Raw genomic sequence first — 12,270 nt, forward strand, 5'->3', positions numbered from 1 at the left:
TGCGGAATTTCATTATACAGACGAACGACATTCATCTGGCATTCAAATGCCAACTCTTTGTTCGTAAGTCGATTTTGCTATTTTAACCATGAGTTGAAATAAAACAAGAATATCCTTAACTTCTTTGAAACGATAATAATTTAGCATGCCAGGAATCATTTTATTTTAGAGAAAGAGAAGGAAAGAGATAGAGAGAGAGACAGAAAAAAAATTATTTCCTTGTATATGTTACCGGCAAAGTATGTAATCAGGCATTTTATAAAATACCTAGGCAGTATATAAAATGCCTGTCTGTCTCAGGCAATGTGTATAAAAAAAAGATTTTCTATACATTGCCTAGGCATTATATAAAATGCCCACTAGACTTTAGGCAAAGTATAAAATTTAGTTTTATTTCAAATAATATACATTTTTCTGTTATAAAAATATTAACTTTCTTTTGTAATTTATTTGTTACAACACGGCATACTTGAATGACATTTCGACTGACACTGGACCTTATTTTTTATGCATAAATATTTGTTGCTTTGACAGTTTTTTACAAGAACATTTTACAAAACCTTGGCCTGTTCCTTTTTCTCGGTAGCTTTAACATTATTAACATCACTTATCAACTGCTTATACCGTTCGTCTGATAAAAATATACTGTTTTTTGCCATTGCATTTTTAATTTTAGAAAATTCGGAAAAAATCTATCCCTTGTCACTGAAACATTTCCTATTTCTGCACTCATTTTAAGTTCAAATTTATGTTTCTGCGACTGATTACCTCAAAATGTGAGAATTGACTGACAAAATTTGTATTTTCTGTTAATTAAGTATTATTCTTAAGAGTTAGAAATATTGAACTTCATTGTATAAAATTACTCACTGCTAACATGCAGCTATGTAAACATAGCTAAAATACTTATTGTTATATACTTATTATTTTCTATTTGTAATAGAAAAATCGTGGAAAGTGTTTATAGAAAAAGGTAGACGTTTCAAGCTGCTGAGACTATTATATACTTTACCTTATGCTCGATGGGCATTTTATAAAATACCTAGGAATTTTATAAAATGCCTAGGCAATATATGAAAAAATAATTTAATTATATACATTGCCTGAAATGGACAGGCTTTTTATATACTGCCTAGGCATTTTATAAAATGCCTGGATTTCATACTTTGCCGGTAACATATATACAATTGAAACGCATATTATAATAGTGAATCTTTTAATGTTAAGTCAAGATCGATTATTTATCAATTGAAAAGAATGCAATAAGAATAGTGTTTAGGTGTATATAAAATAAAACGACGTGAGAAAAAGGTCTTTTGCTTTTTATTCATTGTTATCAGTTAAAAAGTGATGTGCACATCGGTAAATTAAATTTTTATCATGATTAGTTCTACTCTTGCGCTATCGACAAAGAGAATGCTGGTTTCTTATTTACTAAGGCAGTAAACTTCATTTTGTAATTACATTATATTTCTTTCGCTCTGGTCATAAATTTATTCTTTCTTTTGTTTGTTATTATATTTGTAATGAAGCAAGTTTGTAATGTAGAAGAAAACTGACAATTCGCATGGACCGCTGATAATTTATACAAATTTGACCTGTTTTTTAGTAAACGTTTGATATTAATATCAATATTAATTATAGAAATGAATATTTTAATAAAGAGAACAAAATAATTCGTAGGGTAATAATTTTTAGAACTTAAAGTTCTTTATACATGCATGAAAAGGCAGGCATGATTACACTGCAATCGTATGACCATTATACAGAACTAAGTTTTATTTTTAAGACAATGTGTGTACATTATCTTTTAAGTATTTAATCATTAAATCCCTCAAATCATCAAAATTATACAATTCAACATAAAGAAGTATGTCCAAAGCTTTTCTGAAGTCATTTACTAATTTACACATCTCACTTAAACAATTTTTTTTCAAACTTTCTACATTATACTTGTTTGCAATCAAAAGAAGCTGTTTTAAATTGTCTTCAGATAAATCTGCGCTCATTTTCTCTGTGTATAGGTAGCGAATCATTGTTTCTACAATTTTTGGTTTAAAATCACTTATTACAAGTACATTTTCTCGAGATTCTTTCATCGGATTTTCAAACATGGCTTGAAACACATCCGAATGACACACGAGAATCGTTTTATGTACACAAAATTCTTGATCTTCGCAAATTATTTTAAAATCAGTTAATTTTCTTTCTTCATATAGAGAGAGAAGTTTAGAAATTATATTTTTAGGAATACTAACATCTAAAATTTTAACATTTATCTCTTCTATTTTGCAAAACATCAACATTTCTCTAAAATAATTAAAGTCATAGTTTATAGTTAAGTTCTCAATACAGGTATAAAAATTAAATGTATTTTCAGTTATGATAGTTGTGTCCTGGTTTGCAGACAACATCACTTCCTTGTTTGTGCCATAACAAGATACTCTAAATTTGTGACTTGAAGGGAGTTTTGAAAATTTAATATATATAGAGATTGTTTTATTAATTTTATAAAACTTTAGTGAACAATTCAACGAATGTTTTGTCTTATTAGTTTTAGGAGACGCCTCACAATTGCCTGAATCCATTGCTCTCTCAGGAATTCTTATTTCCAGCCAATAAACATGGACATGATCATCATTAGAATGAGGATTAAGAGTCGACATAATCTCGGAAATATTTAATACAGTCGCCATAGTTTAAAAAAATCCTTACTCTTTATGCTCGACGTTAATAAATTCTGGAAAAATAAATAATTATTAAATAAATCAATCTAATAAAATTTTGAACATAGTTTGAATTGGTAGACTCTCTAAATCTAAATTAGTAAAAAGTCGTATTTAGTAAACAAAATTTGTGACTACTAAATAAAATAGTAAAATTCTATTAAAAATCCTTCCACATGGAAGCCTTAATATCACTAAGCTTCAAGGCAAAAAGTATTTTTTTTACAGAAACTTTTTATGTATCTTAAAAATAATTACTATAGATATTCTTTAAAACAGAATTTGATGTTACTTTATCGAGTTGAATAATTAAAATAAAAATATTTACATCTTTGTCTGGGACCATTCAATAAATTTTTAAAGGTCACACTGAGAAAACATTATACTTTAATTTTGCTTGATTGAAGTCAGTTTATATAAGCATAATGCCAATATTATATATAAAAATATCTACTGCTTTGATTTGAAAGTATTATATGTTCGATTTAACCGGAAAATATATTCTGTTTTTGTTTAAATTTAAACTAAAAAATATGTTTAATTTAAATTTAAAAGTTCATTGTGTATATAATTCAAAATTGATCATAATTTATGTTTGAATTAAATATAATATTTCTTTCAAGTAACTAAAAAATATGTGTCAATTTAACTTAAAAATATATAAAAATTTTAATTATTTTCAACTTATGTATTACAGAAAGTGTGACAATTTATCAAAATTTAATCAATAATTTTTATAAGGATAAGATTTTTTGACATTAAAATATTTTCTCCACTAAGTCTGTTTATAAATTAAAGATAATTTTTAATAGAAATTATTTTCTATAGTAATTAATTAATTAATTAATCTCCCTTGCATTAAGAAATAAAATTTATTTTCTTTGAAACACTATAATTTTGAAAAGAACATGCAAAATATAACTAAAATATTTTTCATGAAAAAGGCATTATTAAAATTATTATAAATTGAAGACTTACATTTTAGTAAAATTTCAGTAAATTTTAAGCGAGTGAATAAATTCCAGGATAATATCAATTTTCCTTTAATTTTTGGTATTTCTAATTTTCACAATGGTTTTATTGGCGACAAACTGCAAATTGAGCAGTTCTCAAAAACTTGATATGAATTCACTTTTTCAAAGATTTTAATTCTCAATCCTGTTGTCCAGAGGGTGCTGAAGTTAAACAATTTTTGCGCGGCTGTTTTTTAATTTTGTAATATATATTTCCTGTGACTAACATTTGAAGTATAAAAATATGTATGAAAATAAAAAAAAAATAACTTAATTGATTGCTAAAGAAATTTTCACATATAGTAATAATTAAATATTCTCAATAGAACTTTTGTTTTGATATAAAAATAGTCCACAACAGAACTATTCATTGAAAAGTTACATAAATAAAAGTACCGGCAATTTGTTAGCAAGTAAATAAATTCCAGGAGTCAAATAAAAACATGAAAAAAAAATTATAGACGTATGAGTGAAAAATAATCATTGAGTTTTATTTATTGAGAGCAATAATTAAATATCACATTTATTAATTTTAGAAAGTACTTAATTGATAATCATAAATATAGTTGTTCAAAATAATTTAATTGCAGGGATTTTGCAAATAAACAAAAGACTTTTATTGAATCATACAATAAAAATTTTTACAGGAAAATTTTTCTGTTCAACCGAAAGAAGAATAATTCTAAACAATAAATTACAACAGAAAACTTTTTAAGTTTTAACATACAACCCTCTGTTAACGCTTATATTAAAGTAAGAATTTTTTACATCATAATATTTTTATTTTCTCTTATAAATTGAATTACCAACTTTTTCATATCGACAAAATTGTGAGAATCAGTTAAAATAGCTAAATCTACAGCTTGCTCAAAGGTTTTTATTACTTTCAAAATCTCGCTGAAACAAATTTTTTCCAATTTTTCCAAATTATATTTGTTTGCAATTAATAATAATTGTTTAAATTCGTCTTCAGATAGTGATTCTGTCATTTCATCAGAATAAAGATAACGAATCATTACTTCTACAATTTTTGGTTCAAAATCACTTATTACAAGTACATTCTCTCGAGATTCTATCATTGGATTTTCAAACATTGCTTGAAAAACATCGGACTGACAAACGAGAATCAGTTTATGAACGCAAAATTCTTGATCTTTGCAGATTATTTTGAAGTCAGTTAATTTTTTTTCCTCATATAGAGAGAGAAATTTCACAGACATTTGATTTTTTGGAATATCTATTTCCTCAGATGGTTTTACTTCCTTTATTTTTAACAATATGTAAATATTTGAATCATCCTCATTAGTTAAACAAAACTGTTTCTTAAATTTAGAAGTAATGCCTTTTGTTATTTCGGTTAAGTTAATTGTATCATTCATTTTCATTTCGCCTAAAGAGTTTGTGTGATAAAGTGTTATTTGATAGTGTGTATTCGGTACTGTTTGTGAAAATGCAATGCTACAACTAAACCTAATACCATCAATGTCTTCCAATTTAAAATAAAATGAAATTGTTGGATTCTTTTGAAATGTGATCATGGGAGGAGGTGATTTTGACTTTACTTCTTCATTAGTAAATATTAATCCTATGTAATTAATATATTTTCCCGGAAGAATATCCGCAGATTCGCCAAGTTGTCTGAATGCATTGGAAATTTGTATACCAACTGGCATATTTTTGAAAAAAGTGCAAAGATTTACTGCAAACCTTTAATAATTCCTAAAAAAAATATATTGATTACAAAAAAGTTTTAGAGGATCTCCGAAAATCATTTGTTAGTGGTGCATTAAGTAATGAGAATAATCATAAAAATTATTAAAAAATACTAAATAACATAAGTTTTATTATTTTAATAATCAATATTTATATTTACTTACAAGTTTTTGCAATCTGAATAAAGCTCCTCGTCATTAAGAATCGTGAAACATGATCTATTAATTTCATTACTTAATGTATCAGTAACTATTGCGGTTTAGTAACTTAAAGTCTCTCTACTGAACATTTACTTTGTGCAAATATCAAAAAATTTTGCCAAAAGAAGAAACCAGAAGAAAATTCAATACAAGAAAATAATTCCTGTCTTAAATCACTCTTTAATTAGTCATCACTTAAATTGATAAACAAACATTTTTCTCTGTAAACGTACTATACATTTTTGAAAAGAATATACAAAACATACTAAAATACTCTTTTGCATTAAAAAAAATTATAAAAATTATTATAAATTGAAGACTTACGTAAATAAAAATGCCAGTAAATACTTAGTAGGTAAATAATCGAAGAATAATCTCAATTTTTCGTTAATTTTATTTACATGTCCCACAATGAATTTACTTTAATTTGTCACTATCGTGACGGCGACAAACTGCGAATGCTGCGAATTGAACAGTTCTCTATAACACTTGATTTGAATTCACTCTTTCGAAGATTTTAATTCTCAATTCTGTTGTCCAGAGTGTGCTTAAGTCGAAAAATTTTTGCGCGGCTGTTTTTTAATTTTACAGTTTATATTTTCCTACTAATATTTCAAGTATAAAAATATGTATTAAAAAACAAAATATTTAATTTAATTAATTACTATAAAATATTTCACATAGTTAAATATTTTCAATAAAAATCCTGTTTTTATTTTTCCTGAAATTTACACATAAAAATATATAAAAAATGCAGTCCACTAAGTTAAGAACGCAGTAGATTTATTAATTAGCAGAAGTATACATTCTTATAAAAGTAGGAACGAACAAAAAAAATCCATACAATAATAAATTTTCAGAACTTAAGAGTTGTTTTTACAAACATGGACATACAGTTAATTAAATTAACAAATGTTCTGATCGAAATATTATTTTTTTGACAGTAAATGTGCATTATCGCTCATGAATTTAATCATTAAATCCCTCAAATCATCGAAATTATAGGATTCAATATATAAAAGTAATTCGTATGCTCCTTTGAAGTCTTTTATTAATTTACATATTTTCTTTAAAGAGAGTTTTTTCAAATCTTCCAAATTATATTTGTTCGCTATCAATAATAATTGTTTCAATTCGTCTTCAGATAGATTTTCTGTGATTTCATCAGTATATAAATATCTAATCATTGCTTGAACAATTTTTGGTTCAAAATCACTAACAGTAAGTACATTTTCTTGAGATTCTTTCATTGGATTTTCAAACATGGCTTGAAATACATCGGATTGACACACAAGAATTATTTTATGTACGCAAAATTCTTGATCTTCACAAATTATTTTAAAATCTGTTAATTTTTTTTCTTCGTAAAGAGAGAGAAATTTCGCAGACGTTATATTTTTAGAAATAACAACATCTAAATCAGGAACATTTATCTGCTCTATCTTGCAGATAAAACTAATGTCATTAGAGGAGTCCCTATTCAAAATGTAAAAATCTGCAACACAGATGAAAGCATTAAACAGACTAGTGTTTATTTCAGTGGTTTTTCCCATATATACATACTGATTGTGTACTTCATAACAAGTGACTTTAAATTTTTTTTTTAAAGTACATTCATTAAATTTCATGAACGCACGGAAATCGTTTTCAGCTTTATAAAACTCTAGTTTACAATCAAAGCCAAAATTGATTAATGACGCTTTAGATATTCCTGACACAAAACTTTTGTTGGGAATTGTTATTTGCAGCCAACGAACAGATGTATCATCAGAATCAAGCAAAACCTTTTCAACAAGATCTTTTGTTATGGGAGAAAAATTTACCACGGTCGCCATAATTTAAAAAAAATCCTTGTTCCTGATACTCGACGTTTATAAATTCTGCAAATATTATTATTTTTAAATAAATCGATCTAATAAAATATTTATTATTACGATATTTACTAAAATAAATTGACATATAAATTCTTTAAATAAATAAATAATTATAAAATTAAAATACTTACCTCTGTCAATTTGGCGCTCTCTATCATATAAATCCTTCGTCAATTTTAATTCTCAATCCTATAGTCCAGAGAGTGGTGAAATAAAATTTTAGTTTTCTAATTATCTATTGAAGAATAATTTAAAAATTTCAATTTTTCGTTAATTTTATTTCCAAGTCACACAATGCTTTTATTTGAATTTGTCACTATCGTGGCGGCTACACTGAAAAAAATGATAATGGCAATTTTGACATACGAGTATGGTTAGGACGTATAGCTGAAACAGCAATTGAGCAGTTCTGTAAAACTTGATACGAATTCTGACTAATATTTCGAGTATAAAAATAATATGCATGAAAATAAAAAATAATTAATTTAATTAATTGCTACAGAATATTTTACATAGTAATAATTAAATATTTTTAATAAAGCTTTTTTCAATAAAAATACTCCATAAGAGTAATTAAGGGCATTTGAACCATTATGACGTAACAATTTGTTGAAAGTATTTGTTTTAAAACTGTAACGTTATAATGGTTCAAATTCCTTTAATTAAAAACTTACGTAAATAAAAGTGCAATAATTTGTTAACTATAGTACCTAAATAAATTCCAGGACGACTAAAAATATAAAAAAAATAAAGTGAAAAATAATCGTTGAATTTTATTTATTGCGAGAAAATAAGTATATAAGTAATAAGTTAAGTATCACATTTCTTAATTTTTCAAAGTACTAAAAAATTGATAATTATCAATATCTGTAGTAATTACAAATACTAACTGCAGGAATTTTATGAATATTTTATCATAACGTACCTATATAGTAACAATTTTCACAAGATATTGTTTCGTTTCAACTGAAAGAACACTTTTGAACAACTTAGAACAAAAAAGTTTTTAAAGAGTTGTTTGAATTCGTCTTCAAATAGTGATTCAGAATATAGATAACTAATCATTGCTTTTACAATATATATATATTATATATATTTTGCACAATATGATTAGATTAGATTAGATTTTGTACAATAAGTATGATACAGCAACAGTGATAATACGAGAAAAAGAAAAAAATTCAACAAATATTTTTTTAGACTTTGATGGTTTATACAGAAAGAAAAAGTAAAAGTAAAAACTTTTCTGTAATAACTTAAAATTTTTTAATTCTTCTCAATTCCCTACTTCTTACTGGGCTGATTCTAAGATTTTAATTCTCAATCCTGTTGTCTAGAAGATGCTGAAGTCGAACAACTTTTGTGCGGCTGTTTTTTAATTTAACATATAATTTATATTTCCTGACTAATATTTCAAGTTTAAAAATATTTATGAAAATAAAAAAAATAATTCAATTAATTCAATTCAATGAAAATACTTTATAATTCCATAATTCCAAAAAAACTAAAAATATAAAAAAAAACGTATGAGTGAAAAATAATCGTTGTATTTTATTTATTGCGAGAAAATAGTTATCACATTTATTAAATTTTCAAGGTACTAAAGTATTGATAATTATCAATGTACCTAGTAGCTAAAATAATATAACTGCTAGGATTTTATAAATAAAAAGGATATTTTTATTAAATAATACAATAAAAATTTTTACAGGACAATATTTTTCAGTTCAACCGGAACAAGAATAATTATGAACAATAAATTAGAATAAAACTTTTAAGGTTTTAACATACAACCCTGTTAGCGCTGATATTAAACAAAGAATTTTTTACATTAAAATATTTTTCTTTTTTTTCATAAATTCAATTACCAACTCTTTCATGTCGACAAAATTGTTAAATTTAGTAAAAATTATTAAATCAGCAGCTTGCTTAAAGGTTTTTACTACATTCAAAATCTCGTTGAAACAAATTTTTTCCAATTTCTCCAAATTATACTTGTTTGCAATTAATAATAATTGTTTAAATTCTTCTTCAGATAGTGATTTTGTCATTTCATCAGAATAAAGATAACGAATCATTAATTCTACAATATTTGGTTCAAAATCACTTATTACAAGTACATTCTCTCGAGATTCTATCATTTGATTTTCAAACATTGCTTGAAAAACATCGGATTGACACACAAGAATTATTTTATGTACGCAAAATTCTTGATCTTTGCAGATTATTTTGAAGTCAGTTAATTTTTTTTCCTCATATAGAGAGAGAGAAATTTCGCAGACATTTCATTTTTTGGAATATCTATTTCCGCAGATGATTTTACTTCCTTTATTTCTAACACTATCCAAATAAATAAATCATCCTCATTAGTTAAACAAAACTGTTTCTTAAATTTAGAAGTAACACCTTTTGTTATTTCGGTTAAGTTAATTGTATCATTCATTCTCATTTCGCCTTTAGTGTTTGTGTGATAAAGAGTTATTTGATAGTGTGTATTTGGTACTGTTTGTAAAAATCCAATGCTACTACGAATCCCATTACCATCAATGTCTTCCAATCTTAAATAAAAATCAATTTTTGGATTGGAATTAAATATTATTTGGCAAATATATGATTGTGACTTAACTTTTTTTTTAAGAATTTGTAATCCTATGTAATTATTTTCTGTTTGAAAGATATCCATAGATTTGTCGATTATTCTGAGTGTATTGGAAAAATATTTGTGAAATTCCATATTTAAAAAAAAGTGCAAAGATTTACTGCAAACCGTTAATAATTCCTAAAAAAAAATTATATTAATTACAAAAAAGTTGTAAAGGGCCTCCAAAAATCATTCATTACTGATGAATTAAGTAATGAGAATAATCATAAAAATAATTGGAAAATACTATTATAAATAACATAAGTTCCATAATTTATTAATCAATTTATTTAATTACAAGTTTTTGCAATCTAAATAAAGCTCCTTGTCATTAAATATAGAAGAAAGAAAGTTCAAATAAACGAAACTTATTTATTTCTTATTCAAATATACCTCTTTAAAACAATGTTTTTTAAATCATATTCTTCAAAATATATTGATTTACAAGTGACGAAATAAAAATTTGTATTTATACTCTCTATATCTAATTTTTGAAAAGTATGACACTAATTTACATTAGTATAATTATTTTCACTAAATGTTTTTTATTTCTCACTAAAATTTTAGATGAAACGATTTAATCTACTTATGCAATTTAAAAATTTAAAAAAAATTTTAATACAAGAAAATAATATCTGCCATAAAGAACTCTTTAATTAGTCATCACTTATATTAAATTGATAAAAAAAATTTGTTCTTTGTAAACATACTATATATTTTTAAAAAGAACATGAAAAATCACTTACAATATTCTTTCATTAAAAAGAATTATTAGAATAATTATAAATTGAAGAATTACGTAAGTGAAAATTAGAGCAAATTCTTCGTAAGTTAAAGAAAAAATCCAGGAATATCACAATTTTTCGTTAATCTTTGTTACTTTTGATTCTCGCAATGATTTTAATCATCATACACGTAGCTACGATGAACTTCGAATTGAGCTAACGCTTTGTAACATTAATTGACTAGTACATAGTACTCCGATTTCTATTCTCAATTTTAACAGTTCAGAGGGTGCTGATATCGAAAAATTTTATCGCGGCGGACGTTTGATTATATAAAATTCCATCTAACGATAGATCAATCAATTCCGATTATTTTTCCATTTGAATAAAAAACGAATTCAACAAATAAACTTATAAAAAGTATAATTATAACATTTTTTAACTAAACAAGTTAATCGTTTCAAATTTTTAATTATGTTTTGCAATATATTCAAAAATATGTTCCTAAAGTTTTGAACTTTAATTTATGAACGACGATATATTTAATTTGTATTATTAAAAAAAAATTATTTTGGATATTAAAAGAAACTTTAACGGAAATGGTTTTTTTGCTTATATAAATACGTTCAAATTTTAAGGAAATTCAAAAATAGAATATTGTTGACTTATTTTTAAGTTATTTAATTTATCCTAGTAAAGCGTCAAACTAATCGAAATTTATTAATTAAATAATAAATACTTATTAAAAAAAATAAAATAGAACTTTTTTTAGAGTAAAAAATTTCAGTACATAAATTCTTCTCTTGAAAGTAAAAAAAAAATCTTTTTCCTTTTAAACACTTTTTATTTTTGAAAAGCATATGCAAAAGCATCTAAATATTATTTTTTTAATAAACTTCTATTAAAAATATTGTTTTCAGAGATTTCTGGAGATAGAAAGAAAAATAGAATTAAGAGATAAATTAATATAAATTGAATACTTACGTAAATAAAAATGCCAGTAAATCCTTAGTGGAAAAATAATCGAAGTATAATCTCAATTTTTCGTTAATTTTATTTCCATGTCCTACAATGAATTTAATTTAATTTGTCACTATCGTGACGGCGACAAACTACGAATTGAACAGTTCTCTAACACTTGATTTGAATTCACTCTTTCGAAGATTTTAATTCTCAATTCTGTTGTCCAGAGTGTGCTGAAGTCGAACAATTTTTGCGCGGCTGTTTTTTAATTTTACAGTTTATATTTTCCTACTAATATTTCAAGTATAAAAAAAAGTATTAAAAAAACAAAGTATTTAATTTAATTAATTACTATAAAATATTTCACATCGTAGTTAAATATTTTCAATAAAAATACTGTTTTTATTTTTCCTGA

The 12,270-nt window shown here is 24.7% G+C and overlaps 2 protein-coding genes and 1 long non-coding RNA gene across 5 annotated transcripts; all 3 read right to left on the reverse strand.

Annotated features, from left to right (window-relative positions):
* Positions 1 to 1,305: 1,305 nt before the first annotated feature.
* On the reverse strand, positions 1,306 to 3,868 carry LOC122499966 (speckle-type POZ protein-like). Its single transcript, XM_043608574.1, has 2 exons — positions 3,705 to 3,868; positions 1,306 to 2,740 (listed from the first exon to the last, which is right to left on the reverse strand). Exon 2 carries the CDS (start codon positions 2,694 to 2,696, stop codon positions 1,785 to 1,787), a length of 912 nt encoding a protein of 303 aa, XP_043464509.1. The 5' UTR covers positions 2,697 to 2,740; positions 3,705 to 3,868; the 3' UTR covers positions 1,306 to 1,784.
* A 464-nt stretch (positions 3,869 to 4,332) lies between these two features.
* On the reverse strand, positions 4,333 to 8,600 carry LOC122499967 (speckle-type POZ protein-like). Of its 2 annotated transcripts, XR_006301412.1 has the most exons (4): positions 8,452 to 8,600; positions 7,658 to 7,859; positions 5,977 to 7,532; positions 4,333 to 5,458 (listed from the first exon to the last, which is right to left on the reverse strand). XR_006301412.1 is itself a non-coding variant. In XM_043608575.1 (2 exons), exon 2 carries the CDS (start codon positions 5,410 to 5,412, stop codon positions 4,504 to 4,506), a length of 909 nt encoding a protein of 302 aa, XP_043464510.1. In that variant the 5' UTR covers positions 5,413 to 5,458; positions 5,977 to 6,247; the 3' UTR covers positions 4,333 to 4,503. The 2 variants fall into 2 exon arrangements, 1 of the variants encoding a protein (XP_043464510.1); XM_043608575.1 differs by lacking the exons at positions 7,658 to 7,859; positions 8,452 to 8,600 and having other exon boundaries at positions 5,977 to 6,247.
* Positions 8,601 to 9,279: 679 nt separating this feature from the next.
* Positions 9,280 to 12,011, reverse strand: LOC122499971. 2 transcript variants are annotated; one of them, XR_006301413.1, is made up of 2 exons: positions 11,877 to 12,011; positions 9,280 to 10,305 (listed from the first exon to the last, which is right to left on the reverse strand). It is a non-coding gene; the product is annotated as an uncharacterized LOC122499971 (long non-coding RNA). The 2 variants fall into 2 exon arrangements; XR_006301414.1 differs by lacking the exon at positions 11,877 to 12,011 and adding an exon at positions 10,914 to 11,171.
* Positions 12,012 to 12,270: the final 259 nt, after the last annotated feature.

The sequence above is a fragment of the Leptopilina heterotoma genome, unplaced genomic scaffold (genome assembly GCF_015476425.1).
Source record: "Leptopilina heterotoma isolate Lh14 unplaced genomic scaffold, ASM1547642v1 Lhet_18, whole genome shotgun sequence".
NCBI lineage: Eukaryota > Metazoa > Arthropoda > Insecta > Hymenoptera > Figitidae > Leptopilina > Leptopilina heterotoma.

What these genes read in the sequence shown, in the direction of transcription:
- LOC122499966 (XM_043608574.1), bottom strand. Translation starts at nt 2,696, where the DNA reads ATGGCGACTGTATTAAATATTTCCGAGATTATGTCGACTCTTAATCCT.
- LOC122499967 (XM_043608575.1), bottom strand. Translation starts at nt 5,412, where the DNA reads ATGCCAGTTGGTATACAAATTTCCAATGCATTCAGACAACTTGGCGAA.